At 42.5% G+C, this 26,430-nt stretch overlaps 1 protein-coding gene across 4 annotated transcripts in view; it reads left to right on the plus strand.

The window, feature by feature from the left end:
* The first annotated feature begins 4,115 nt into the window (after nucleotides 1-4,115).
* Nucleotides 4,116-26,430, plus strand: part of TMEM54 (transmembrane protein 54) — a 214,181-nt gene continuing 191,866 nt past the window's right edge. For all 4 annotated transcript variants that reach the window (XM_077295994.1, XM_077295992.1, XM_077295991.1 and 1 more), the window contains exon 1: nucleotides 4,116-4,253. In XM_077295994.1, the coding sequence (XP_077152109.1) occupies nucleotides 4,241-4,253 (13 nt within the window). In that variant the 5' untranslated portion in view covers nucleotides 4,116-4,240. The remainder of the gene's footprint in view (nucleotides 4,254-26,430) is intronic.

Raw genomic sequence — 26,430 nt, forward strand, 5'->3', positions numbered from 1 at the left:
AGCCGTGAAAATAAAAAATAATTGTTCTTTCCTCAAAATTATGTTTTAGCAAGTAATTTTTTATTTTTGCAAGGGTAACAGGAGAAATTGGACCCCAATAGTTGTTGCCCAGTTTGTCCTGAGTACGCTGGTATCCCATATGTGGGGGTAAACCACTGTTTGGGCGCACGTCGGGGCTTGGAAGGGAGGGCACACCATTTGACTTTTTGAACGCAAGATTGGCTGGAATCAATGGTGGCGCCATGTTGCGTTTGGAGACCCCTGATGTGCCTAAACAGTGGAAACCCCTCAATTCTAACTTCAACACTAACCCCAACACACCCCTAACCCTAATCCCAACTGTAGCCATAACCCTAATCACAACCCTAACCCCAACACACCCCTAACCACAACCCTAACCCCAACACACCCGTAACCCTAAATCCAACCCTAATCCTAACCCTAATTCCAACCCTACCCACAACTGTAACCCCAACACAACCCTAGCCCTATCCTTAACCCTAACCACAAGCCTAATCTTAACCCTATTTCCAACCCTAGCCCTAATTCCAACCCTAAGGGTACCGTCTCACATAACGATTTACCAACGATCACGACCAGCGATACGACCTGGCTGTGATCGTTGGAAAGTCATTGTGTGGTCGCTGGGGAGCTGTCACACAGACCGCTCTCCAGCGACCAACGATGCCAAGGTCCCGGGTAACCAGGGTAAACATCGGGTTACTAAGCGCAGGGCCGCGCTTAGTAACCCGATGTTTACCGTGGTTACCAGCGTAAAAGTAAAAAAAAAAAAACGTACATACTCACATTTCGGTGTCCTTCAGGTCCCTTGCCGTCTGCTTCCCGCTCTGACTGAGTGCCGCCGTACAGTGAGAGCAGAACGCAGCGGTGACGTCACTGCTGTGCTGTGCTCTCACTTTCCGGCCGGCAGACAGTCAGAGCGGGAAGCAGACGGCAAGGGACCTGAAGGACACCGAAATGTGAGTATGTACGTTTTTTTTTTTTTTTTTTTACTTTTACACTGGTAACCACGGTAAACATCGGGTTACTAAGCGCGGCCCTGCGCTTAGTAACCCGATGTTTACCCTGGTTACAAGTGAACACATCGCTGGATCGCTGTCACACACAACGATCCAGCGATGACAGCGGGAGATCCAGCGACGAAAGAAAGTTCCAAACGATCTGCTACGACGTACGATTCTCAGCAGGGTCCCTGATCGCTGCTGCGTGTCAGACACAGCGATATCATATGGATATCGCTGGAACGTCACGGATCGTACCGTCGTAGCGACAAAAGTGCCACTGTGAGACGGTACCCTAACTCTAATTCCAACCCTAACCCTAAGGCTATGTGCCCACTTTGCGGATTCGTGTGAGATTTTTCCGCACCATTTTTGAAAAATCCGCAGGTAAAAGGCACTGCGTTTTACCTACGGATTTACAGCGGATTTCCAGTGTTTTTTTGTGCGGATTTCACCTGCGGATTCCTATTGAGGAACAGGTGTAAAACGCTGCGGAATCCGCACAAAATTGACATGCTGCGGAAAATACAACACAGCGTTTCCGCACGGTATTTTCCGCACCATGGGCACAGCGGATTTGGTTTTCCATAGGTGTACATGGTACTGTAAACCTGATGGAAAACTGCTACGAATTCGCAGCGGCCAATCCGCTGCGGATCCGCGGCCGATCCGCTGCGGATCCGCGGCCGATCCGCTGCGGATCCGCGGCCGATCCGCTGCGGATCCGCGGCCGATCCGCTGCGGATCCGCGGCAATCCGCTGCGGATTCGCAGCCAAATCTGCACTGTGTGCATATGCCCTAACCCTACCCCTAACCCTACCCCTACCCCTAATTCTAACCCTAGTTCTAACCCTAAGCCTAGCAGAAAAAAAAAAAAATATATTTTATTTATTTTTATTATTCTCCCTATGGGGGTGATAAAGGGGGGGGGGGTCATTTACTTTTTTTTATTTTGATCACTGCGATAGGCTATATCGCAGTGATCAAAATAGATCTGGAACGAATCTGCCAGCAGGCAGACTCTGCGGGCGCAGTGCGCGTGCGCCCGCCATCTTGGACAATGGCGGCGCCCATGGAGAAGCCGGACGGACACCGGGAGGCCAGGTAAGTATGTAGGGGGGGGTGATCGGATCACGGGGGGGGGACCGGAGCACAGGGAGGGGGCACCGGAGCACGGGGGGAGCGGGCAGGAGGACGGAGGAGCCGGCAGGCGGACGGAGGGGACCGGACCCCGTAACGGAGCACCGGGGGGGCGATCGGTGGGGTGGGGTGGGGGCAGGTTAGGTTTTCCAGCCATGGCCGATGATATTGCAGCATCGGCCATGGCTGGATTGTAATATTTCACCGTTTTTTTGGGTGAAATATTACAAATCGCTCTGATTGGCAGTTTCACTTTCAACAGCCAATCAGAGCGATCGTAGCCACGAGGGGGTGAAGCCACCCCCCCTGGGCTGAAGCACCACTCCCCCTGTCTCTGCAGATCGGGTGAAATTGGAGTTAACCCTTTCACCCGATCTGCAGGAGCGCGATCCCTCCATGACGCATACGCTGCGTCATAGGTCGTTTTGGCACCGACTTTCATGATGCAGCGTATGCGTCAAAGGTCGCTAAGGGGTTAATGAGTACCTTGAACCCTCAGGTGCTTCATAGAAGTTTATAACATTGAGTGGTGAAAATAAAAAAATACATATTTTCCCCCCACAAAAAATTTTGGCCCAAATTTTTTATTTTAAAAAATGTAACTGGAAAAAATGGACCACAAAATTTGTTGTGCCATTTCTCCTGAGTATACAGATACCCCATATGTGGGGGGAAACTACTGTTTGGGTGCACGGCAGGGCTCAGAAAGGATGGAGTGACGTTTAGGAACGCAGAATTTGATGGAATGTCTAAATCTTAGGTGAAAAGTAATGTTACATTATTAATTCTTTGCCCATAGTTTATTGCAATGTTGGTTGTGTTTATTGCATTTCATTTTGATTTTTAACCATGTTATGTATTAGTGAACTTGATTAACCCCTTTTTTTTCTTTCTTCATGCTTGCTTTTACACACCTGTAACCTTTACCAATTGCTCAAATGCACTCTTAAGGTTCCTCCCTTTCCTAGCAATTCATTCAAGCCAAGTCTATTGCATTCAGAATGTGTCTGAAAATACCGTACTTCCTTCTGCCCCAGCCCCTTACCTCTGTTTTGCTGGAGGTTATCGCTGCAGTTCGTGGACTTTCTGCTGTCATATTTTAACAAATTGAATAAAATATCTACAATTTTAATGTGTTTTGGATGTGGATTGGAAGCTAGATAAACCTTTTTCTTCTCATATTGTTTAATGTTAGGCAGTGGCGTGGATCACGGGCTTCCCTGCTGGTTAGACTGCTTGGAGAGTGATTTGGTTTTCGTTTTTATCTACCTAGATCAGTGTTCCCCAACTACGGTCCTCAAGAGCCACAAACAGGTCATGTTTTCAGGAATACTTAAATATTGTATTGGGTGATGGAATTTTTGCCTGTGCAATACTAAGGAAATCCTGAAAACATGATCTGTTGTTGGCACTTGAGGACTGAATTTGGGGACAACTGGTCTACACAAAGTTGAGGTGCAGTCACTTGGTTTTTATACCTTGAGAAAGGCACTGGTCCAGTGCAGAAACGCATTGGTACTAATAAAAACCAGTTTGGAATCTAAAGGCTCTTCATTCCTGCATCACAGCCTGGCTAAACATGCCAGCTTTCATTTTTGCCATTTTACATCTGGAAGAACCTTTTCATCCAGCCATGGGGCATCAGCACTGCCTTTTCACCCCATATTTATAGGCGTTGGGCCTGCACACAGAACCTTTAGGTGATGACTACCATCGCTTATACTGTACCTGTCCTTTACCAGACTGTATTACCCTACTTTGTGTGCGCTTCTGTCCCTCTCCAGAGCTTCTCAAAGTAACACAAAATAACTGCTATAGTCTTGTAGATTATATTCATATTGCACTGATAGTGTATATTAAAATAATAAACTACAACAATATTATCTAAGAAAGCAGCTTGCCGTGGGAATCCACATACTACCCAGACATAAATGCACAATGTAGGTGGAGTTTGGAAACTAGTCAGACTGGTTGAAAGTAGAGCCGCCCTGAGGTGGATCCCCGAGAGAAAAATGTCCCAGCAGGGAACTGAGACTTAGAAGAGGGAAACACAGAAACACATCACTACAAAGCAGCCATGTGTGGACCGAGTAAGTTGCCATTTTTGCACTTTTTTAATACACTCTGTTAATAGTTATACAAACGAGGACTTTTCAGCACTTTGTGTATCCAGACATAACTCACAATTATCCAGGATATCTTCTTTTTAGCAGGTTTGCATGTAATGTGTCTTTTATGTAGAATTACCTGAATTCTTGAAGTGATTTTAGAGAGATAACTTATTGAAGAATTGCATGTGAACTTGAAATGAGAAATATCGGTTGATACTTTTATCTGGATGCATACACATATAGAGAGATACAATGTGCCATGTTAACAGGATATAACACCTATAGGTTGGTCAGTAAAATGATATACTTAAATGTTCTCTGGTTTACAAAACAATTGTTTCTCGGAAAGTCCTTCAAAATCAGTTTATTTTCTCATTCTTACTGTTAAATATTCGTAACTCTCAACAAGTCTGATCCTGCCATCATAATCTGAAATAAATAGTGCTGAAAAAAGAATACCCTGTGTTATGCCTGTAGATGAATGTTCCCAGTGCATTCTTATAAGTGAAAAATCAACTTAATACTACGTACTGTGAAATGGTTCTGGACACCTCTCAGGATCTTGGGGTTTATTCTCTTTTGGACATTTTAATTTTCTTTACTTATTTTTAGCTGTTTGAGACATTGTCGTTGTAGCATCTGTAGGAAAGTTTTTTATATGCGCGTTTTCTTTAAGTTAAGTTCCTTTGATGAGCTTTTGGTGGGTTTTTGACACTTCATATTTTTGCTGCACCAAAACTGCAGCATTTTATACAGCTCTGGCAAAAATTAAGAGACCACTGCAAAATTTTCATTTTTTCAGATTTTTCTCTTTATAGGTATATTTTTGAGTAAAAGGTAAATTGTTCTTTTAGTCTATAAACTTCTGACAACATGTCTCCGAATTTCCAAGCATTGAATTTTGTATTTATTTTCTGAAAAGGATAAATGGTAAAAAAACAAACAAACAGTGCTTTTAGACCTCAAATAATGCAAAGAAATCAAGTTCATAATTATTTAAAAAACAACAATACTAATGCTTTAATTCAGGAAGAGTTCAGAAATCAATATTTTGTGGAATAACCATGATTTTTAATCACAGCTTTCATGCGTCTTGGCATGCTTTCCACCAGTCTTTCTGGTGCAAAAATGTAAGCAGTTCTTCTTTGTTTGATGGCTTGTGACTATCCATCATCCTCTTGATTACATTCCAGAGGTTTTCAATGGGGTTTAGGTCTGGAGATTGGGCTGCCCATGACAGTGTTTTGATGTGGTGGTCTCTTAATTTTTGCCAGAGCTGTAGTTCCAGTAAAATGGATGTGATTTATAGAAATCTCACGCCCTCTGTGTTTTCTTTTTACTAAGAGTAAACTGACTTGTGGTGCGTGTTTCAAATCCGCAACATGTGAGTTTCTCTTGCAAGTACGCTGAGTTTTCTGAGTGGATTTTTCCCATAGACTTGCATGAAACTTGGAAAATCCAAAGTTAGAAAACTCATATGCGTTTTTAGTGCCTTTCCGCTGCAGAGAAGGACAAAAACACTTATAAATCCGCACATGACTGTATGAATAAAGTTTTGTCAACGCCAAATACCAGAAAGTTTCAAAAACAAAGCAGCTTTACTTAAAACATACATAACATAACAAAAAGAGACAAACATCACAGCGTCAAAAAAGTGATAAAAATGCTTGCAAAAAAAAAAGCACTGAAAAACACAATGAAAATATGCTAGTTACTTAATTTAACAAATGGGTGCAAAAATGCTTAAAAAATATGCAACCTCAAAAGCTCACCAAATACTTAGGTCAAGTTTCCATTGTTAATTTTTGTTGTGCAAAAAAACCCAGCATCTTACAGTTCCAGCAAAGTGGATAGGATTCACAGAAATCTGATGCGCACTGTACTTTTTTAACGCTGCGGCGCATGTTTGAAATCCGCAACATGACAATTTCTCTTAGGCCGGCGTCACACTGGCGTTTTAAATGGCCGAGTGCAATGCGATAAAAAATCGCATTGCACTCGGACCAATGTTCAGCTATGGGGCAGCTCCCACCAGCCGACTTTTTGTCGGCCGTTTTCCTCGGTCCGAGACAATCGCAGCATGCTGCGATTGTCTCGGACCGAGGAAAACTCTCGGCTCACTCGCACCCATATAAGCCTATGGGTGGGAGTGAGACAGCACACACCACTCGGATATCATCCGAGTGCTGTGCGTTATAAGCGGACCCCAGCAATGGAGGAGATGGAGAAATTCATTTCTCTGCCTCCTCAGCAGCTGTGCTCCGATCCTCCATGTGCGAGAGAATCGGAGCACAGGCGCATGACACTCGGCTCCTGTTCTGCTGCGAGCAGGAGCCGAGTGTCATTAGCATATCGCATCAGATAATCTCGCATCGGATGCAATACGCTAGTGTGACCCCGGTCTTACAAGTACAACCACATAGCGTTACATACAAAAATGGGCAGATGAAAAACTCATGCAGTTTTAGTGCATTTGCACTGCAGAAACCCACAAAAAATGCATAATATTTTAATAATATTAAAATAATATTTTAATATTAAAATAATATTTTATATTAATATTATTAATAAAGTACCGTGGAAATACCAGGAACTATTAAAAGCAAAGCAAATGGCATACCAAAAAGCAGAGTAAAAAATGCAAAGAAGTAATCTAATTGAGCTAATAGGTGCATAAATTCTGCAACATCAAAACTGACCAAGTACACAAAAATAACACAGCTTTTTTCAAAAAAACCTAGGATAAAAACAAAATGTGCAAATACCCTGCAGTAAGTAAATAAATAGCAATAATACATGTAAATAACATAGGGTACTTAGTTGACACTATTTTGATAAAAAAAAGAGTAAAAGTCACACCCCATGACAAGGTTTACCCAGTTAGGATGGCCCATCCTGTAGTATTAAACCTCTTTCTGTGCCCAGCACCAGTCCTGACTGTCTAAACATCTGCCCGGTCCATGCAAAGCTATATAGACTAAATTTACAGCCCAAAAAGGGGGTGCCATGCCAATGTATGTACAAAGTACAAAAAAAGTACAGCAAAACCAAATAAATGAGCTGGAATGCATATTGGTATAAGTGCAATGTTCACACTGTGGCCAATAACAAACAAAACCTAGGATAAAACAAAATGAGCAAGTACCCTGGAGTAAGTAAATGGTAATAATACATGTAAATAACATTGGCTACTTAGTTGACACTATTTTGATCAAAAAAGCGTAAAAGCCATCCCACCGAAACAAGGGGTACCCAATCAGGATGGTCCTATCGCTAGTATACTATGTTATTTAGGGCTCATACTCACATGCGAGAAACTCGGATCAGTCTCGCACTTCAATACCCGGCACTGCTCCCGGCACTCAGGATCGACGCGTGCGGCTGCATGTATTCCTATGCGGCCGCACGCTTCGATCTGAGTGCCGGGTGCAGCGCCAGGTGTTGACGTGCAAGACTCATCTGAGTTTCTCACATGTGAGTATGAGCCCTTACACGTCCTATTACTATTTACTTATTTACTTGCAGTATTTGCTCATTTTGTTTTTTCCTAGGTTATGTTTGTTAATAACCACAGTGTGAATGAGCTCCTATACAGTACACTTTTAGCATATATCAATAGTAGCAAGGTGGATATGAATTTACCAAAGCTTATTCACACACAGAGAAATACAGTGCAGACTATAAATCAGCAGCATGGCAATTTATACTGCAGATTTCTACTTTTTAAGTGTAACAAATGTAGATTTGTTGCTGATCTTAAATAGATTTGAGGCAGATTTGTGGCAAAATGAGAAGTGGAAGAACCTGTACATGTGAACAAAAAGTTAAGGTGTGTAAAGGCGTATTAGGCATCTAGACCCTATAGAGACGCACGTGGAATCTGGAGAATGCAGCTGCTGAATTATGGTCATATGAAACCCTACTAAATATTTTAAAAATATTAAATGATGTTCCCGTCTTTATGAATTTTGTTCTTTGGCAACAAACTGCACATGAAAGTTCATTGCACTTTTCTGTTAACAGTATTTATGGGAATTTGGAGAACGCCGTAAAAAAGTGAACTACTGGAGATACTTTACCTTTGTTATGATGTTTAAATATTAATCACGTTAACGACTATACAGCATAATTTCATAGAATTAAATATAATTATCAGTACGTGATTTTAAAGGAAAATCGAACTAAATAATATGACTAAAATCCTCTGTAGTCCTAAGAGGGGGTTCACAACAAAAGTCATGTTTGCTTATGACCACAGACCTACATGGATCTTGTTAATAATTACAGATTGTTTATTGAACGTTAGGTATCAGTGGGACCCTGTACCTTTCACAGATGGCTCACATAGTAATCAGTCCTGTCACGCTTATCATGCTACCAGCTGCACTCAATAATCGCAGCCGTAAAACGGCGGACCTCAAATGTCTGAAATGTTCATTCACTAACACGTTCACTACTATCATAAAGGTACAGTAGAGATATGGAAGCTTAGAAGAATGGAATGACAATGGATAGTAATATAAATATGAGAGTTGCTCAGATACTATTTGATGTTGGTGGGTGAAAGTAAATCGTATATTAGATTTATTTTTATTAAATCGAAATTTGCTCATCTTCTCAGTGACATCAACGCAATTCAGATTACCAGGCTCACTGTATGTGGGAGCCGGAAGTCTCTGTTAGAGCCACCCCAGGGTCACGCAGAGCGCACTTTGGCCCGAGGAGTCTCTGCAGAGCGGTGATGTCACTGAGAAGTGGAGCAGAAAGGCGCTGGATCCCAGATAGAGCGGCGGTTGGTATGTATAATATTCCGCTCACACTACATTACATGCACATACACACATTTAATGAAAAACAATATTCATGGGAGTGTTTCTTTTATCTGGCCACATCAAAGAATAGTGTCTGGCTGCAGACCTGTATAAACTATTACTTTTATTTATTTTATTTTTTTTATCTCAGGGCAGCATGGTGGCTCAGTGGTTAGCACTGGCAGGGCTGGGGTCTCAGGTATGAATCCCACCCTGGAAAACAGCTACAAGGAGTTTGTATTTCTGTTCCATATTTGTGCTTACATTTCCTCCCACACTTCGAAGACATACTGATAGGGAATTTAGATTGTGAGCCCCAATGTGGGCACTGATGATGATGTCTGTAAAGCGTTACTACGATATAAGCAAGGATAATGAATCATCTCCATTGCGGAGATATTAACTTGTAAAATTTAGATCTTAATTTCCTCTTCAACCATAGGAGAATGAGCCATCTCTGGGGCAGTTACTTTTTACATCGACCAATCATAAGCACAAGGTGTCATGCTGGGTAAAAGAAACCACGTCCCCAGAGAATGTCAGACCTTTTTTTCTCTGTATGAGAGAAAATGCTTGTAATCACAGTAGGTGCCAGCAGTGAAATCAGTGAGGAGAGCAGGGCTGTGTCTTATTGAAAAAGCCAGGTCTGATCTTTTCAAGGGGCGTGTTATATTTCCCCTGTATGATGCCTCCTACTTATGTTTGGTCAATGTCATTCAGGGCAAAAAGTAACCTCCCCCAGAGACAAATATGTGCTAACTCCCCCTTGGTTGAAGGGCTGATTATAATCTAACTTTTATAAGCTAATATATCCGCAATGGAGATTAAAAATAAAAGCTATGTTTATTCATAGTATTAATAATTCCTGTGTGAACTCAGGAAGGAATTTTTCACCTAATATGGGGCAAATAGCACCTGCCTCATGGGTTTTTGCATTCCTTTGAATAAGCATGTTAGGCTATGGTTGAACAAAATGGACTCTTTTCTTTTTCAACCTTAAAACTATTCAGTTCTGCAGCCACTGTTCCATGATGTGGCTAGTGTAACATGCTGTAACTGGTGAAGGGTCGTCTTGAACCTCTTGTCAAGAATGGCATATACAGTATGTATGATGCTCATCAGGTACGGATAAAGACTGTCTTATTGGTTGGGGTGTACATCTTCATTTCTCCCTTACTGTGGTTGGCATTATGCTGCTATTTATGCATTATATATGTGTGTGTGCTGTTGAATGATGCATTGCTATATTGACCTCAGTGACAAGCATTTCTGATATGCTCCTCTATATTGCTCTCGAATGTAAGCATGGTGATTGTTCCATTTTGTTTGTTTTTTAATATTGCCTGACACTCTGCCCTTTACAATAGATTCCCTGTGGTCATTGGTGCCACTCACTGAGTCTTGCCACATCTCATGTATATTTTTAAGTCTATAGAATTTTATCGTTATTGATACCAATGTGAGAATATAACCACATCTTAGAGAAGCCAATTTGTTCCATCCCAATGTTCTGTTTCTCTGCTTTCTTTGTTCTTTACATTCTCTGGGATTCTGTACTGTTTTATTAGATTTTTCTTTACTATTTTCCCAATAAAGTATGTAACTTTTTATGCTTATTTTGATAGGCTATTCTTTGTATTATATGCATGATTCCCACTTAAATGACCCCTTGGACTAACTGTTACAATAAATATTAAAAGAATTAAATAACTTCTCCAAGTATGAATTTTCATGGTTTGGTAGAATAGCATTGTATAAAATACCCATTTACCTATACATAAATACATCATTAACCAATTACACTTCCAAATGAATAAATTGCATGAAAATCAACATAATAACAGATAACAAGGCTTAAGGAGACTTCCAAAGTACATAATTATCACTTAGCAGTCATATTAGACCAGATTAAATATTGGTGTCTCAATCTAAGGAAAAATTATGGTCTCAAATTGAAGCATCTGCTTTTCCAAATTTAGGTCCTAAAGATGTACGGAACTTTTATCATCACAAATGAATCATAATTCTAAAAATCTCCATCGCCTTTCTATTATTATATACGGATTCTGAAAAATAATAATTGTCAGCACAGCAAGAGTCTCACTTCACTGACTCTCCTTCTTGAGAATTGCATTTTTAATCTGGTTCCTTTTGGTCTTCTGCTGGAATTAATGGTTTAGAAGATTCATATAAAAACAAAACGATTTATTGCTTCTTAGAACTTACTGAAAAAGGCATTTTATCCAAAGCCGATTTCTCTAAATATCTTCAGATTAGACCATTTCTCTCAGTGCAGCTTCTCCTCACTAGTCCTCCCTTTATTAGCTCTTACGTTCCTAAATGACACTATAAAAACACAAAACGGTATTAGTAGCTTTTATTCGATCTATAGTGACCTAAGCATACATAACCAACAATCTCACATTCTTACATGGGAATGTGACTTGAATAAATCTTTCACTTGTACTTAATGTGTTAACACATTAACCCATACACTATTTCCTTGAAACATTTATTAAAATACTAATTATAGATAGTATAATTCACCTCTCAAGGTAGCTAAGAAGCTCCCTAATATTTCTAATCAATTTTGGAGAGGTTATGGAGAAGCTACACATTACTGTTTTTTTTTTAATACATACTCCTCTTCTCTTTGAGATAGCTTGGCTTATCTGTTTGGGAAAAGAGCGATCAGCAGTCCGAAATCAGACATCCCGGACCGATATCTACCTTGTCCGGTACTCCCATGCACATTAGAGTATCGGCAGAACCCATTGATATTGGCATTTTCAGAGTCCCTTCAAGGTTACCTGTGAGGGTAATGACTAGTTATAGATAATATTCCTCACCCATACAGAATAATTTTCTGTTGCATATCTATGCCAACCTTTACCTCCTTAGCTAAAAAATGCTAATCACCTTTAAATGGGGTTTCACTACTAAGAAAACCCCTTCTCACTCCTCATGTTTGGCCCTGTTAAGATCAAAACACTTATACTAACCTCCGGTGCCAGCGCCAGCAGTGTCATCACTCGTGTTACCGGGACTCACATGCAATTGTTATGACACGTGAGCCCTGCGCTCAATCAGCACCGGCGTCACTGTCCCCACCTTTGGACAAATTGAACATCAAGAAGAAGTCAGAGAGCAGCGGCAGTCCTGGCTTCTTGTTGATGTTTAATACCATTGGGTACCGTTAAGCCAGCGATAATTGGGTGCAGGAATCATGTAACGTCACAACCTCACATGAGCCTCGGAAAACCGCTGGAATGGCGCCGGCACTAGAGGGAATTATAAGTGTTTTTATTTTAACGGGGCCAAACATGAGGAATAATAACCTTTTAATTCTTTCAATTTCAGTGATAATAATAAGAGTATGTGCACACAATAGCTTTGGTGGATTCCGCCTCAACCCTGAAAATGTGCTTTAAAAAAAAGTATGAACATATACACAGCAATGTAAAATCAACTTGCTGCCTTGGGCTTAAAAAACCGTGAAGTGACCAGTCGATAAAAAGAAAGAAGTGAAAAAGAAAAAGAAGTGACCAGTCGATTCTTCTCACAGCTTCTGCTCGGAATCTGCCATTATATTATGTATGAAATAAAATTTAAAAAAAGCTGCAAAAGATATCAGAAATGGTGCCTCAGGGGAAAAAAAACAAAACAGTGTTTTCCTGAAGTGTCTTCTGCTCCAAATACGATGCAGGTACACACGCCCTGAGAGTATGTGCGCACAATGTCTTTTTCATGCAGGTACGCTCAGTAACTCGCCTGAAAAACCACTAAATAAATGCTAAAAGGAATGAACATATGCACTGCAATGTAAAAGCGACTTCCCGAACATATGGTCAATATTTTGAGTTTCTTTAAGGGCTTTAAGTTTTTAAAGACGCAAAGTGGTTAGAATAAGTGCACTTATAAGCAGGCCCTCTTATTTCCGCTACCCTGGAGCCTGTAACTACTCCAACCATTGGGGGTGAAACAAGCACAACTTGGTAGCTTCTCCAGCTTCTGACTCAATTGTAATTCCACTCAGGGATCTCTTTTCGGTCCTTCTTCCTCCTCCTCCTCCACTTAGGGCATAGAGTATGATCTTTCCCCCTTTTGGAACCCAATCTCCCAGGGGCTGGCCGTACGGCACCCAGGCATGGGTGCGGAGGAAGCCCCCGACATATAGAGATTAGCCATTGTTCTGCCTTCCTCCATGTATGATGCGGTGTGGATTCTAGCATACCACTAAACGTTCATCCATTTCCTCAGTAAACAGACTGTACAGGTTCTTAAGTCTATATTTATTGAGATGGTGAATGATGAACAACAATAGTAGATGATATTGTGAGATATTCGATATAATGGATGATCAGGTAAAAACTACAAAGGAAATAACAGTGCATCAGTACTTGGCACATTACAGCATGTTACAGGATGCAATAACATGAATAACAGAGAGCTAGCACTGAACACAGGATAAGGCAGATACAGTTATCATGGCTATCTTAGGTTGTCAGCATTGTACTACTTTATACAGGCAAACATCTATCTGCAAACAGAGAAACAGCAATATGAAACAAAGCACGACATGCCTAACTGCACAATCTGCTACACAGTGGCTGTACAACTGTTCTAACATAACACACATGTGAGTACATTTGTCCCTCACCGGAATCCTCTTATCAAGAGCAATGATCTGCAGGAAGAGAGAGCCAGGAACATGAGTGTAAGACTCAAGGTCCGGTGGAAAATGACTACTCTTGCCCGGGAAACCAGGGGGGTGCGGTTCTAGTCAGAACACAGGCTTAAAGCGATAAGCTCCTGGATACAGGAACAGGATAAATGTGTACCTAATGACCTCTAATGGTGACAACTGGTACTACATTGTGAATTAACTTGCTGCACATTAATGGGCAGAACAGCCATAGCCCCTTGCGTTACTTAACCTGCGACAGACCCCTGAGAAGTTGTAGCCGACTCTCGACTTCCTTTGCATCATAGATGTTTCGCTAAACGTATCGGTCCCATACCAAGGGTCCTGAGGCCTCATGGCTGGCTGTGGGTCCCATCATTGTAATTCAGCCACCGTACATTGCTGAGCTGCCCCAACAACAGAATCCCAGCAGGTCTAAGAACGTCACCCGGGAAGAGATTATATAGTTGACCGGGTAAGTACTCCTTCACCAAATGCCTGTTGACATACACCTTATCAACGGTCCCATGCTCATGGATGAACCCACCCCCCCCTCCTTTGATCATAGTGGGTTACCTCTCCATTAGAACACTGCTCCTTAAAGAATTTCACCTGGGGTTCCGGCCAGCCACACCTGGGCTTGAGGTACAGCTCTCTGATTTCCACAGGCATCAGATCTGCTTTGCAAAGTTCAAGGTCATGGATCTAGTAAAATCTCCCAGTCCCTTATTAGTTGTCAGGGTAAATCGATGCTTGTGGCACTCTGCAGCCAACACTTCCAGTACATCCGTTGGCATAGTCTCTTGAGGATTTTCCAGGCGGTCCATCGTTGTCTCCATGAACAGGGTTGATAACCCCAAGTCTCCCTCTTCACTCTCGGTCTCCTGAATCTGGAGCCTTACTTCCGTGACACTTGATGGAGACCTCCTTGCTCTCCTCCGACAACGCTGTTCTTTTGTCGGCTTGGGCCTTTTTTCCGCCATACTCACTGGATGTCTTCTTTCTCCGCTCTAATAACAATGATCTTTCTCCAACTCCCAGGGCTAATGGTGCTATGTTTCTCATCACGGAGTTCTTCCTGATGTGGTTCCACCCATTTGGTCACTGGGCCTTCTTTGGCACACAATACCATTTCTTTGGTGTCTTCTCCCAGGCCCTTTCCTTCCATCTCACCTTCATTGGGCATGCACATACCATAACAGGCTGGCTACTCTTTACAGCACACTCACTTCTCGAGGCGGAACCTGTGAAGGGCTGTATGATTCTTCAGGCTGTTTTATGTCCCCTATGCCCATGATGGGAGGGCTCTTCTTTCTGTGCTGCAACATCAACCACCGTGTAAGAGTCCACTCTTGGCGCCTTCTTGAAACGCACTTGATTCACCATTTTCAATGTTTGTCGAGTCTTCCCTGCTTTTCTCTTCATTTGCTAGACTCAATCTAGCCGACTACACCAAGTCCATTGGTCCATGGGCAAGATATTCACGTTTCACGCCCCGGCATGCTACATGAAAATGGGGTTCCTGGCTGTGTGTGTGCTCATGTTACCTGGGTGATACGTCTTTGCAGACTGCATGGTGCCACTATACTGGTCAGGCCAAGACCAAATGTTAAAAAACAAACTGAGGGAGACCAAAATCCAACATTAAGTTTTGTTTTTTTTACTGAATATGAACTTGATGAGAACTATGTAGATCAGATAATAGGCATATTTATTCACAAAGGTTTCTCTTGCTATAAGCAGGCATGGGCACTTAGTGACTTTGTCTTCCTCTAGGGCCGCACGGGTTGAGTTGTAATTTTATGGCTGCACCCAGCTACTCTCAGTTCCCAACTGACTAATGAACTAATGAGGACCCTTTTACTTGAGGTGCATTGGTGCAACTCCTCACTAGAACCTTGAGGCTATGTGCACATGTTGCGGATTTTGCTGCCGAATCTCAGCGGATCTGCGGCTGCGGGTCAGCAGCAGCTTTCCATGCGTTTAGAGTACAATGTAAACCCATGGTAAACGCAATCCGCAGTGCCCATGCTGCAGAAGAAAACGCGCGGAAACGCTGCGGTTTACATTCCGCAGCATGACAATTCTTTGTGCGGATTCCGCAGCGGTTTACACCTGCTCCTCTATAGGAATCCGCAGGTGTAAAACCACAGGTGGAATCCGCACAAAATCTGCATAAAATCCATGGTAAATCCGCAGTAAATCAGCAGGTAAAATGCTTCCTTTTACCTGCGGATTTCTCAAATCCTCTGCGGAAAAGTCTGCAGAGTTCAAAACTACGTGTGCACAAAGCGTGAGAAACTCCACTTGTCTCCATAGAAGAGTTTAAGTCCCAATATGGTGATTGTTGTTTCCTTTCAAAACACAAAATTGAGTTCCCTTTCACTGTAGACAACTGTTCACTAAATTCCAGCTGATACAATCCCTTCTCGTTCAATCCCCTATAAGGATATGTTCACACTGGCCGTTTTTGCTGCTTTATTTATGCTAATTTTCAGCTGCTTTTTACAGTACCAGCAAAGCCTATGACATTTCAGAAATCTCATACACACACACATTGTTTTTTTGTCATCAGTTTTTTTTAGCTTTCAGCATTTTTTTGACATGGAGCATGTTATTTCTTTCAGCGTTTTTGCAGCGTTTTTCACCCAATGACTTGAGTGGATGGTGAAAAACCGCTGCAAATACGCAGGCTGACTTTTTTTGCAGTGTATGTGCTGCAGAAAAGGCAAGGACAGCCAGATGTGACCTCACACTCGCTGTGGTCATCTGTAGACAGACATTCACAAAAGAAGGCAAAATGTAACATGGCCCAAGGCAGTAGTAATTGGAGGAGGCCTCATCACAATCTTTTTAAAGTCACAATTTTAAAAAGATTGTGATGATGCCCTCTCACAAAATTATTCTGAGGCTATCCTCTACGTGTCTTTGTAAAGTGCTGCAGAGTGACAGCCATGACCGAGCTGCTGTTCTGTCACGCTCTGGCACCTTACTGAAAAATTTTGTGGGTCTTGGCTGAGTGTGGATGTTCGTGTTGTGTGGACCTTGTGGCATGCAGTCCGCCTTTAGCCGATGGTATTGTCTAGCCAGGACCACAACTTGCACAGATCAATGAAGGAGACTTCCGTGCAAACATGGGAACTTTACTGAGCCTATCAAGGATTATGTACAAGGAATAGTGAATACACAGTCTTAAGCACTTTCATTGACAGCAAGAAGCCTTTTCACAGACCTATTCCCTTCCACTGTAGACTACTACAGGGCCAGTTTAGCACACTGTTTTGCCCTACTTCATCACAGCCTAGGTTGTCGCCACAGTACAGTTCAGCGTGTTTCTCTATACTTGCTCAGTGTCTCCACATCCTATCACTATGGACAGAGTAAATAAAAAAGTATTTTTCAGCTCACCTGCATGGCTGCCATCCCAGGAAAATCCAACAAGTAGTAAAAAATCCAGCACCAAGAGGTTGCACTCCAATAAGCTTTAGTCCACAATCTTCATATAAAAGCATAGACAACCGACAATAGAAATAAATGGCACAAATAGCAGAGGTCCCAGACACCGGTTTACGCCTTTCAGGGGCCAAATATGCCCCTTATTTGTAACTTAGTGTTACATCAGTGAGTGAGGGTTTTATATTGACCGAGGATTTTAAAAAAAAAAGCCCCATCACATGGTGCAGTTTTTTCACACCCACAACATTAAAACTCTTTTTACCAGTACAAAAATACAAACATAAAACCAACAATATGATGCTGTCATTAAACACAGTCAAAAGTTCAGTGAACAATATTAATAAAGCAACATTATATCTGTGCGCTTATTTAAATCGGTGGGATGGGCGGTCTCCATCATCAGGATCCAATGGGTTTCTCGGCTAAGACGTTTTTGTCAGAGGAAATGATGGATGTAGTAGAAAAGACAATGATGGGAGTGGTGGGAAAGGAGGCAATGATGGGGGTGATGGAGGAGAAGGCTGTGATGGAGGTGGTGGAAAGGGCAATGATGGGGGTGATGGAGAGGGCAATGATGAGGTGGTAGGGGAGAAAGCAATGATGGAGGTGGTTGGAAGAACAATGATTGGGTGGTGGGGGATAATGCAATGATGGGGGTGGTGGAAAGGGCAATAATCGGGGTGGTGGGAGAGGAGGAAATGATGGAGGTGGTGGAATGGGCAATGATGGGAGTGGTGGGGAAAAAGTAAATAATGGGGTGGTGGGGAGGAGGAAATGATGGAGGTAGTGGAATGGGCAATGATATGGGGTGGTGGAGGAGAAAGCAATGATAGTGGTGATGGAGAAGGCAATGATGAAGGTGGTGAAGAGGGTAATGATGGGGTGGGGGAGAAGACAATAATGGGATGCAGGGGGAGGAGGATAATGAGTGGTGTGGGGATTGGGATGGGAGGAAGGGGGGCTTATAATGGACTTAGGAACAGGGGGAGGTGGAGGAAGACATTATTATTGCTTATTATGTCTAACGCAGTCCCATAGTATAGAGTGTACGTACTGTGATATAGTGACCCCTGTAACAGGTAGGGGGCACTGCATGGTCTCCCCGGTATGTGCACGGAGTCGTATTGAGGCCGTGAGAATCGACCTGCAGTGATGTCAGGATCACGTGACCAGCCCAGGTGATCCATTACTGTGGGTGTGGTTACAGGTACATAACCTGACCAGGGTGTGGGTCACATGGTCTTCTGTGTGGTTCCTGTGTGGAACAGTGTTTGGACCTGATTGGTCCAAGTGCAAGGTCCTGGAAGCCTGTGCATGAGCTGTGTGCTCCCGTGTTGGAAGCCCTGGGAGGAGGCTTCCTGTGTATGCACATTGTTTGGACCTGGTGGCCTGGGTGTTGGACTAAGTCCTGAATAGCACCCAGACAGGCCACGGCCTCGGTGTTGAACGGTCCCAGGTGGGATGGATGTTCTGAAGAACACAGTGTGATCATGGTCCGGCACAGTCTGTGTTAGAAGCTCCTGCGAGTGGAGTCTTCTTGGAGCACCTGAGAGACTGTGGACCCGGATGATCGGCGTTGGGGAAGCTACCGGCCTTCGGTGGCTCTGGACTGACTGTTGTGTGCCGGCCAGGCAAGTTGGTGAACCCCGTTAGGCAGTTTCCCCAGGAGAGCGGACTGACAAGGAGTCAGCAGATGGAGCAGGAGCTCCCATAAGGTACCATTGTCTGATGGTGCTTGTTATGTTCTATGAACTGTGTGGTAACCCACTGCAACTGGTCAGGAGAGGACCAGCATGTTTAGTTGCTACAGACTGAGGATATGAAACGTGATGTGATGTCCTGGTACAGTGTGTAAATGGACTGTTCACGATGTGGTTTATGATACCCTAATAAACCAGATAGACTGTTTTGTTTTAAAAACCCGTGCCCGTGTGCTGAATGTCGCGGCAAAGTGAGTGTCCCCCAATACACTCAGTAAGAGTAGTCTTACATATTCTTACAGTACTTATTATGTATAACACAGTCCATTAATATATAGTGTACTCACTAGTTCTGTATAATACCATCCTTAGTTACATAGTTTCCTCTTTTATTATGTATAACATCGTCCCTTATTACGGACCATCCTCTCTAGTTATATATGGTGCCATCCCTTATTATACAGCTTCCTCTCCTGTTATGTAAAGTACTGTCTCTTACATAGTGTATTCTTGTTAATTTGTTATTCACAGTGCCCACTTTTATTACATAGTCTCTCTCTATTTAGATATAAAATGACTTCTGATGGAGAAGCCGGTGATCAGACAACCAGTCCATCAGCTCCTCCATTAGAAAAGAAGCTTTCCCATGCTCTATCAGCCCCCATTGCATTATACACCTAACAAGACAGGACGGTATGTAATTAAAAACAGGGCTCTATATAGTCCAATATGTGAGGGATGGTACTGTACATAACAAGAGAGGGCACTGTATAATAAGGTATGGCAATATACATAACAAAGGAGACTATGTAATATATATACATGTATGTATGTGTATATATATATATATATACATATATATATATATATATATATATATATTTATACATATAGCTTTGTCGCCATAAAAGGAGGAGGGCCCAGACACATTTCTTGCAGAGGGGACCCAAGCTGTCTGTGTCTGCCACTGTGTAACACTAGGTTATGACTTAGGGGCATATTTGGCCCTGAAAAGCATTAACCGGTGTCTGGGACCCCTGCTATTTGTGCCATTTTTTCTGTTGTCGGTTGTCTATGCTTTTATATGAAGATTTTGGAATAAAGATTATTGGAGTGCAACCTCTTGGTGCTGGATTTTTTTTACTACTTATCACTATGGACACCCTGGATCCACTGCTCGGGACCCTCACCAGTCCCACAGTCTCAGTCCTCTTTACGTCTGTACCTTTGGCATTCATCAAGCTCAGGGTTTCTAGTGAGACATCTTCCTATCCAAGGATCCCTTTAAGGTGCAAGGCCAGTCTGTTTCTTCTGTCAGTCCCCGTCTCCTTCTAGCTGTGGCTCATCCTTGGCAGCACTGCACTCTTCTTTTTTTTTAATCAGATATTTTTTATTAAAGTTTTCAGAACATAACAGAATTTTCACCAAACTACCCCACAATCTTTTCCCCATTCCCAACCACTCCCCCCCACCCAACCCTGGTCCAATGATAAAATATATCACAAGAAAAATACAGACATAGATAAGGCACATATCCCAAAGCACCAGTCATGGATTACAACTAAATCACTTTCAGGGTGATATAAACATGGTATCACGAGAATAAACTTACAGACGGTAAGCCCGGAACAGCACTGCACTCTTCTTGCTCTCAGACTTTTCACTGCTTCTATTCAGGAAGTAATCTGCCTTCCCTGGCACTAGACTCTCTTACTGTGGGCTATTCCCAAACATTAACTGTATTTTAACTTTCCCTGTTTCTGCCAGCTAACTGAGGCTGGGCAGGCTTCACATACTGTAATGTACATTGCTTACATTACTACATATATTACATAGGCAAAAATCTTATACTTTACATGACACAATATGTACACAAGATACAGGACATTATTCAGATTACAAATCACCTTATACACAGCACTGATGTCATAAATGGGGAGCAAGGCAATATCTCCATCTTCTTCCATCTATCAGTGTATTGCAGTCCCTCCTTTACATTTTTGCTAGGCCTTGAACTCTAGTGTATAGGCTTAACCCGTGTAGGTGTTCCACTATTTTTAAAATTTGCAAAAAATGTACTCCGAGGCCATCCTCTATGTGTTTTCCAGTATATATTGAAATCCCTCCTTTAAATTTATGCTAGGACTTGCGCTTACTGCATGGGCTTTACCAGTCTAGGAGTCCCACTCCATATTAATGGGTATAAAAGGTTTTCTGATACCCTCCTCTATGTGTATCCCAGAGTATATTGTAGTCCCTAATTTAAATTTTTACAAGGGCTTGCACTTAATGTATAGGCTTTACCAGTCTAGGAGTCCCACTTGTAGCGCCAGCCTCCCTTCCACTTTTCCTGCTCCAGCTGCTGATAGCCATGGTGTGCGCACAGTGCGCAGATCCCCAGGCACTGTGCTTAGGGGGCGCTCACGGTCCCGTACTCTTAAAGGGACAGCACGTGCCATCCTAAGGTGTCCTCAGCCATTGGCTGGGAGACATACATTATGTAAAGCATCTCCATCTGATGGGAGATGCCTGTGCATTGTTGTAAGTTTGTTCCAAAACACTCTTGTTAAGTCTCAGATCCCAGTACTTGTATTCCTGTATTCCTGCATACCTGCTTGTCTATCAGCCATGTGTGAACATTGTTCTGCCTCAATTTGTTTTTATCCATGATTCAATACATTTTTGGACTTTTTCGGAAGCTGAAGTGATTTTTCCTATTAATATCAGCCATGCCCGTCTGCCTGTCAGCTGTACTCACCTGCCTGTCTATCTGCACCTGCCAGTGCCCATCTGTACATCAGCTGGTCCAGTCTGTATCCGTGGTTCCCATGTTCCTACAGTGCTTTCCTGCATCTACTCTTCCTTCTTCCAGGCGGTCTCTGCTACCAGTTCTTAGAGGGTCAGCTGCCATCTTCCTGAGGTTAGTCTTGGAGTAGCTCCTGGTCCCACCTCCTTTGTCTCTCCTAGGATCGTGGTATCATCAGCTGCTGTGTTTCTTAGGTCTGAGTCTGACTTGGTGAGGTACCTAGTTACGCATCTCCAGGCTTTCCGTAGGCCTCGTCACAGTGGTTCCACCAACCAGCTGATTACATCACTCCTTAATAATAGGGGAAAAAAACGTTTTCTGAAGCTGTCCTCTATGTGTCTTCCAGGGTGTATTGGAGTCTCTCCTTTATATTTTTTGCGGCCCTTGTACTTATAAAGCCAGCCTATGAACTGAGTCTAGGGGTTTCACTACCTAACAATTTTAACAGAATGTGTATGAGGTCCTCCGTTATGTCTAATACTGGTTGTATTGGAGTCCCTCTTCCTTCTAAGTTTTGGCAGTTCTTGCAGTATCTGCATAGACTTTGCGAGTTTCACAGTCCCTCCTTCATAAATTAAACAAGATAAGTTTGACCATGTCACACACACACACCACATGCCCAGATAAGGTAGTAAAATGTTAAAATTACATTTACCGGTGAGTGTTTTTTTCACCATTGAAAGCAAAGAGAAAATGCAAAAATGCAACATGTGAACATAGCCTAAGGGGTGGCGGACGCTTTTTTCTTCTCTTTTTAATTTGGCTTATATACTCGTCATTATACAGGAAAGAATATTTCCTAAAAATTAAAAAATGTTCCTGTAAAATCCAATTTTTCTTTGGTATTGTATGTTTTATTGTCACACCGTAAAAGTGGCTTAATACTCTGACAACATTGCTTCTGTTACGCCCCAGGGTCCTGTTGTCACAGTGGCATTGCTTTCCTCACGGGGAGAGTGATGTCACTCTTGGAAGCAATGAAAAATCTTCTATCAGGTAATCACATATACAAACATGTTCATACTCCAGGCCAGAAGGGGGAGCTCTGAACCCAGATTAAGGGGAACTTCCCTGATATAGATTCTGGCTGGAGGGGAAGTCAGTGAGCAGTCTGTCAGGAGGACAGGAAGAGAGCAGTCAGACCTTGAGTGTCGGAACGACTGAAAGGGCTATGCAGCCAGAGTTGCTGCAGCTCCTGGAGAAAGAGAGAGAATACGAAAGGAAGAATATTGTTTAGTGAGCGTGCAGGAGAAGGAAGCACAGGAGAGTGCACCAGGGGAGCACAGCAGCGTTTGGGCTACCTCCCTGGCTGAGCGCAGATTCCGGTAGCCGGAACCGAGGCTGTGTCAGACTCTAGGAGGCACAGCAGAAACCGGCAGGACAGATGGATTATTACAAGTAACCTGTCCACCCTAGTACCCAGGAGGCACAGTGGCATATAGAGCCTGGGTCCTGATAGAGACCCTGTAAAATGGCTCGAGTCACCTGTCATACAGGTTTGTGTCCTAACCTTCATGGAGGACAGAGAGAACAGTGAGGATCTTGCCAGAAGCCATGGACAGTAAGGGACTACAACGTCAATAATAATATAATAATAGAAAGGCTTCTAACTCCACCTGGTAAAGGGGACTTCGCTTCCAAGCCAACCAGACCCAGCCTGTACCTGTGATCTGGGGCCCTGGACTGCGGTTGCCTGAAGCCTTCAGTAAACCAGGTAAAGAGACTGCAAACCTGTGTCCTCTGTTCTTTACTGCACCACTCACCATCCTCATCTATACAGCGGAAGCCCTGGGGACCTACTTCACCTGTGGGAAGTTATACCATCTAGCTGCCATAACATCACCCCAGAGGACCCCTTTAAGCAGAGTCGGTCCCCACTGACTGAACACCACAGGTGGCATCACGAACACAAACTTCGCCAATCCCCTTAAAGACCTTCCCCTATAATTGGGCGCCAAGGGCCACAGACCGGGTTGCAGCCACCATGACATCCCCTTTAAGTACCGGACCTGGTACCGAGAGCTCCACGGCCCCGGCGGGCGACTTACTTCCAGCAGTGGCTTGGGAGTCAGAAATGGCCCAGGTGTCTTCCCCATGCTGTTCCTATTCATTTGAGCTCTGTTCCCATCTATTTCATCAATTTTCCTGCCCCCGCCCCCCCCCCCCCCCCCCCCATATCTCCTAGAAGGGGCTGGTGGAAAAATGCTTGAGTTTCATTGAGCTCCATTATACTCGTTACTTGAGTTGTGCCCTTCTGACCTACTCGATACGAGAAACGAGCACTAGAGCGTTTTACTGCTCGCTCATCACTATTAGTTATCATTTCAGTCATTAGCCACCCATATGTGTATATTTACTTATAGTATTGATGTTTGAAAAGTTTGTTGAAAGTACAGTTCTCATTTAAACATTGTTTTATTATTTTTGATCATTGTGTTTTTGCACCCTTTACTGCATTCTTGGTAATAATTATTGGTTGTTGCCCAATGCACAAGTTTTATTTCACACACTGTTTTCAATAGTTGATAAATATTCATTGAAGAAAAACCGTTTTAAATCACCATAAGTTTTAATAAAAATGTAAGCAGTATATAGCAGTGTGGAAATTTCCCACTTTCACCAACGTTAATCTACTGTGCATGAGCGCATTTAGGTCCCAATTCATCAAAACAATTTTGCCAGAATTCTGACGTCAATTGGCTTGAAAAGTTGTAAACCTTTTGCACAACTCGAAGTTGCACAAACATTTTCCGACTTTCTGTGTTTTCACACTAGATTCTCCCAGCTCTGCTACAATGGGCAGAGCTGGATGGGACCAGTTCAGTTAAAATTTGTGATCATAGATCACTTCAGACAAATGATATGATACTGATGGATGCAGCTGTTGCACAGATCCTATCATATTTTGTAGGTATCTCAAGTCTATGGGGTGACTAGAAAATTGCTTAAACATTTATATCCAAAGTAAATATTTATTCCATTTTAAAACCTTGTATAGTGCCTAAACTTCACTCCCACACAGTATCCCTACATTCCAGAAGGAATTACCCCCTGGTAGGGCAATACTCATTTATTCTTTGTGACTTGTGGAAGGGGGCTGCTAAGAGATGTAAACACGTTACGTTCCCTTCATCAATTCTTTTCAACGACTGTGTTCCCTTCATCAGTTCTTTTCAACGACTGTTTCAGTCTCTAGGTGGGATGCCATTGTTACTTAACCAATGCTATTTGTATTGAAACTGTTGTGTATATGATTAACAGACCCAGTGATGCAAGGATGGTTTGCTGCCAAAGGTTACTAGAGAAGCTACTATACGAATGTAATCAAAAGCATGATACAATCGAACGGAAAGAGTTAAAGGAATGTGCAAAATTTACCCCTAAAATAAAAAACTGTCAATATAGATAGATAATTGATTTAATGTTTGGGAATGAACCATCCCATCCTATAGAGATGTCTTTGCATTGCAAGTTAAGTAGAGTATGTGCTACTCCTAACTTCTTTTTTTTTAAAGAAAATATAATTCAATGTGCTGCCCCTTATTGTTTGGATATAAAATAATTCAGCTGGTAGTTATATGTTTCTCAGAAAGGAAAAAACCTTATCTGTGACCTATCACATCTTCAGAAGATGTTAGAAGGATTCCTTAACAGCAAATTTGACTTGTCATGACATAATATTGGAAATGGGGATGTATACAGTGCCTCGCGAAAGTATTTGGCTCCCTGGAACTTTTCAACTTTTTCCCACATATCATGCTTCAAACATAAAGATACCAAATGTAATTTTTTTATGAAGAATCAACAAGTGGAACACAATTGTGAAGTTGAATGAAAATTATTGGTTACGTTAAATTTTTGTGGAAATTCAAAAACTGAAAAGTGGGGCGTGCAATATTATTCGGCCCCTTTACTTTAAGTGCAGCAAACTCGCTCCAGAAGTTCATTGTGGATCTCTGAATGATCCAATGTTGTCCTAAATAAATAATGATGATAAATATAATCCACCTGTGTGTAATCAAGTCTCCGTATAAATGCACCTGCTCTGTGATAATCTCAGGGTTCTGTTTGAAGCACAGAGAGCATCATGAAGACCAAGGAACACAACAGGCAGGTCCGTGATACTGTTGTGGAGAAGTTTAAAGCCAGATTTGGATACAAAATTATTTCCAAAACTTTATACATTTCAAGAAGCACTGTGCAAGCAATCATATTGAAATGGAAGGAGTATCATACCACTGCAAATCTACCAAGACCCGGCCGTCCCTCTAAACTTTCACCTCAAACAAGGAGAAGACTGATCAGAGATGCAGCCAAGAGGCCCATGATCACTCTGGATGAACTGCAGAGATCTACAGCTGAGGTGGGACAGTCTTTCCATAGGACAACAATCAGTCGTACACTGCACAAATCTGGCCTTTATGGAAGAGTGGCAAGAAGAAAGCCATTTCTCAAAGATATTCATAAAAAGTGTTGTTTAAAGTTTGCAACTAGCCACCTGGAGACACACCAAACTTGTGGAAGAAAGTGCTCTGGTCAGATGAAACCAAAATCGAACTTTTTGGCAACAATGCCAAACGATATGTTTGGCGTAAAGGCAACACAGCTCATCATCCTGAACACTCCATCCCCACTGTCAAACATGGTGGTGCAGCATCATGGTTTGGGCCTGCTTTTCTTTAGCAGGGTCAGGGAAGAT

Source organism: Ranitomeya variabilis, chromosome 3, assembly GCF_051348905.1.
Source record: "Ranitomeya variabilis isolate aRanVar5 chromosome 3, aRanVar5.hap1, whole genome shotgun sequence".
Taxonomy (NCBI): Eukaryota; Metazoa; Chordata; class Amphibia; order Anura; family Dendrobatidae; genus Ranitomeya; species Ranitomeya variabilis.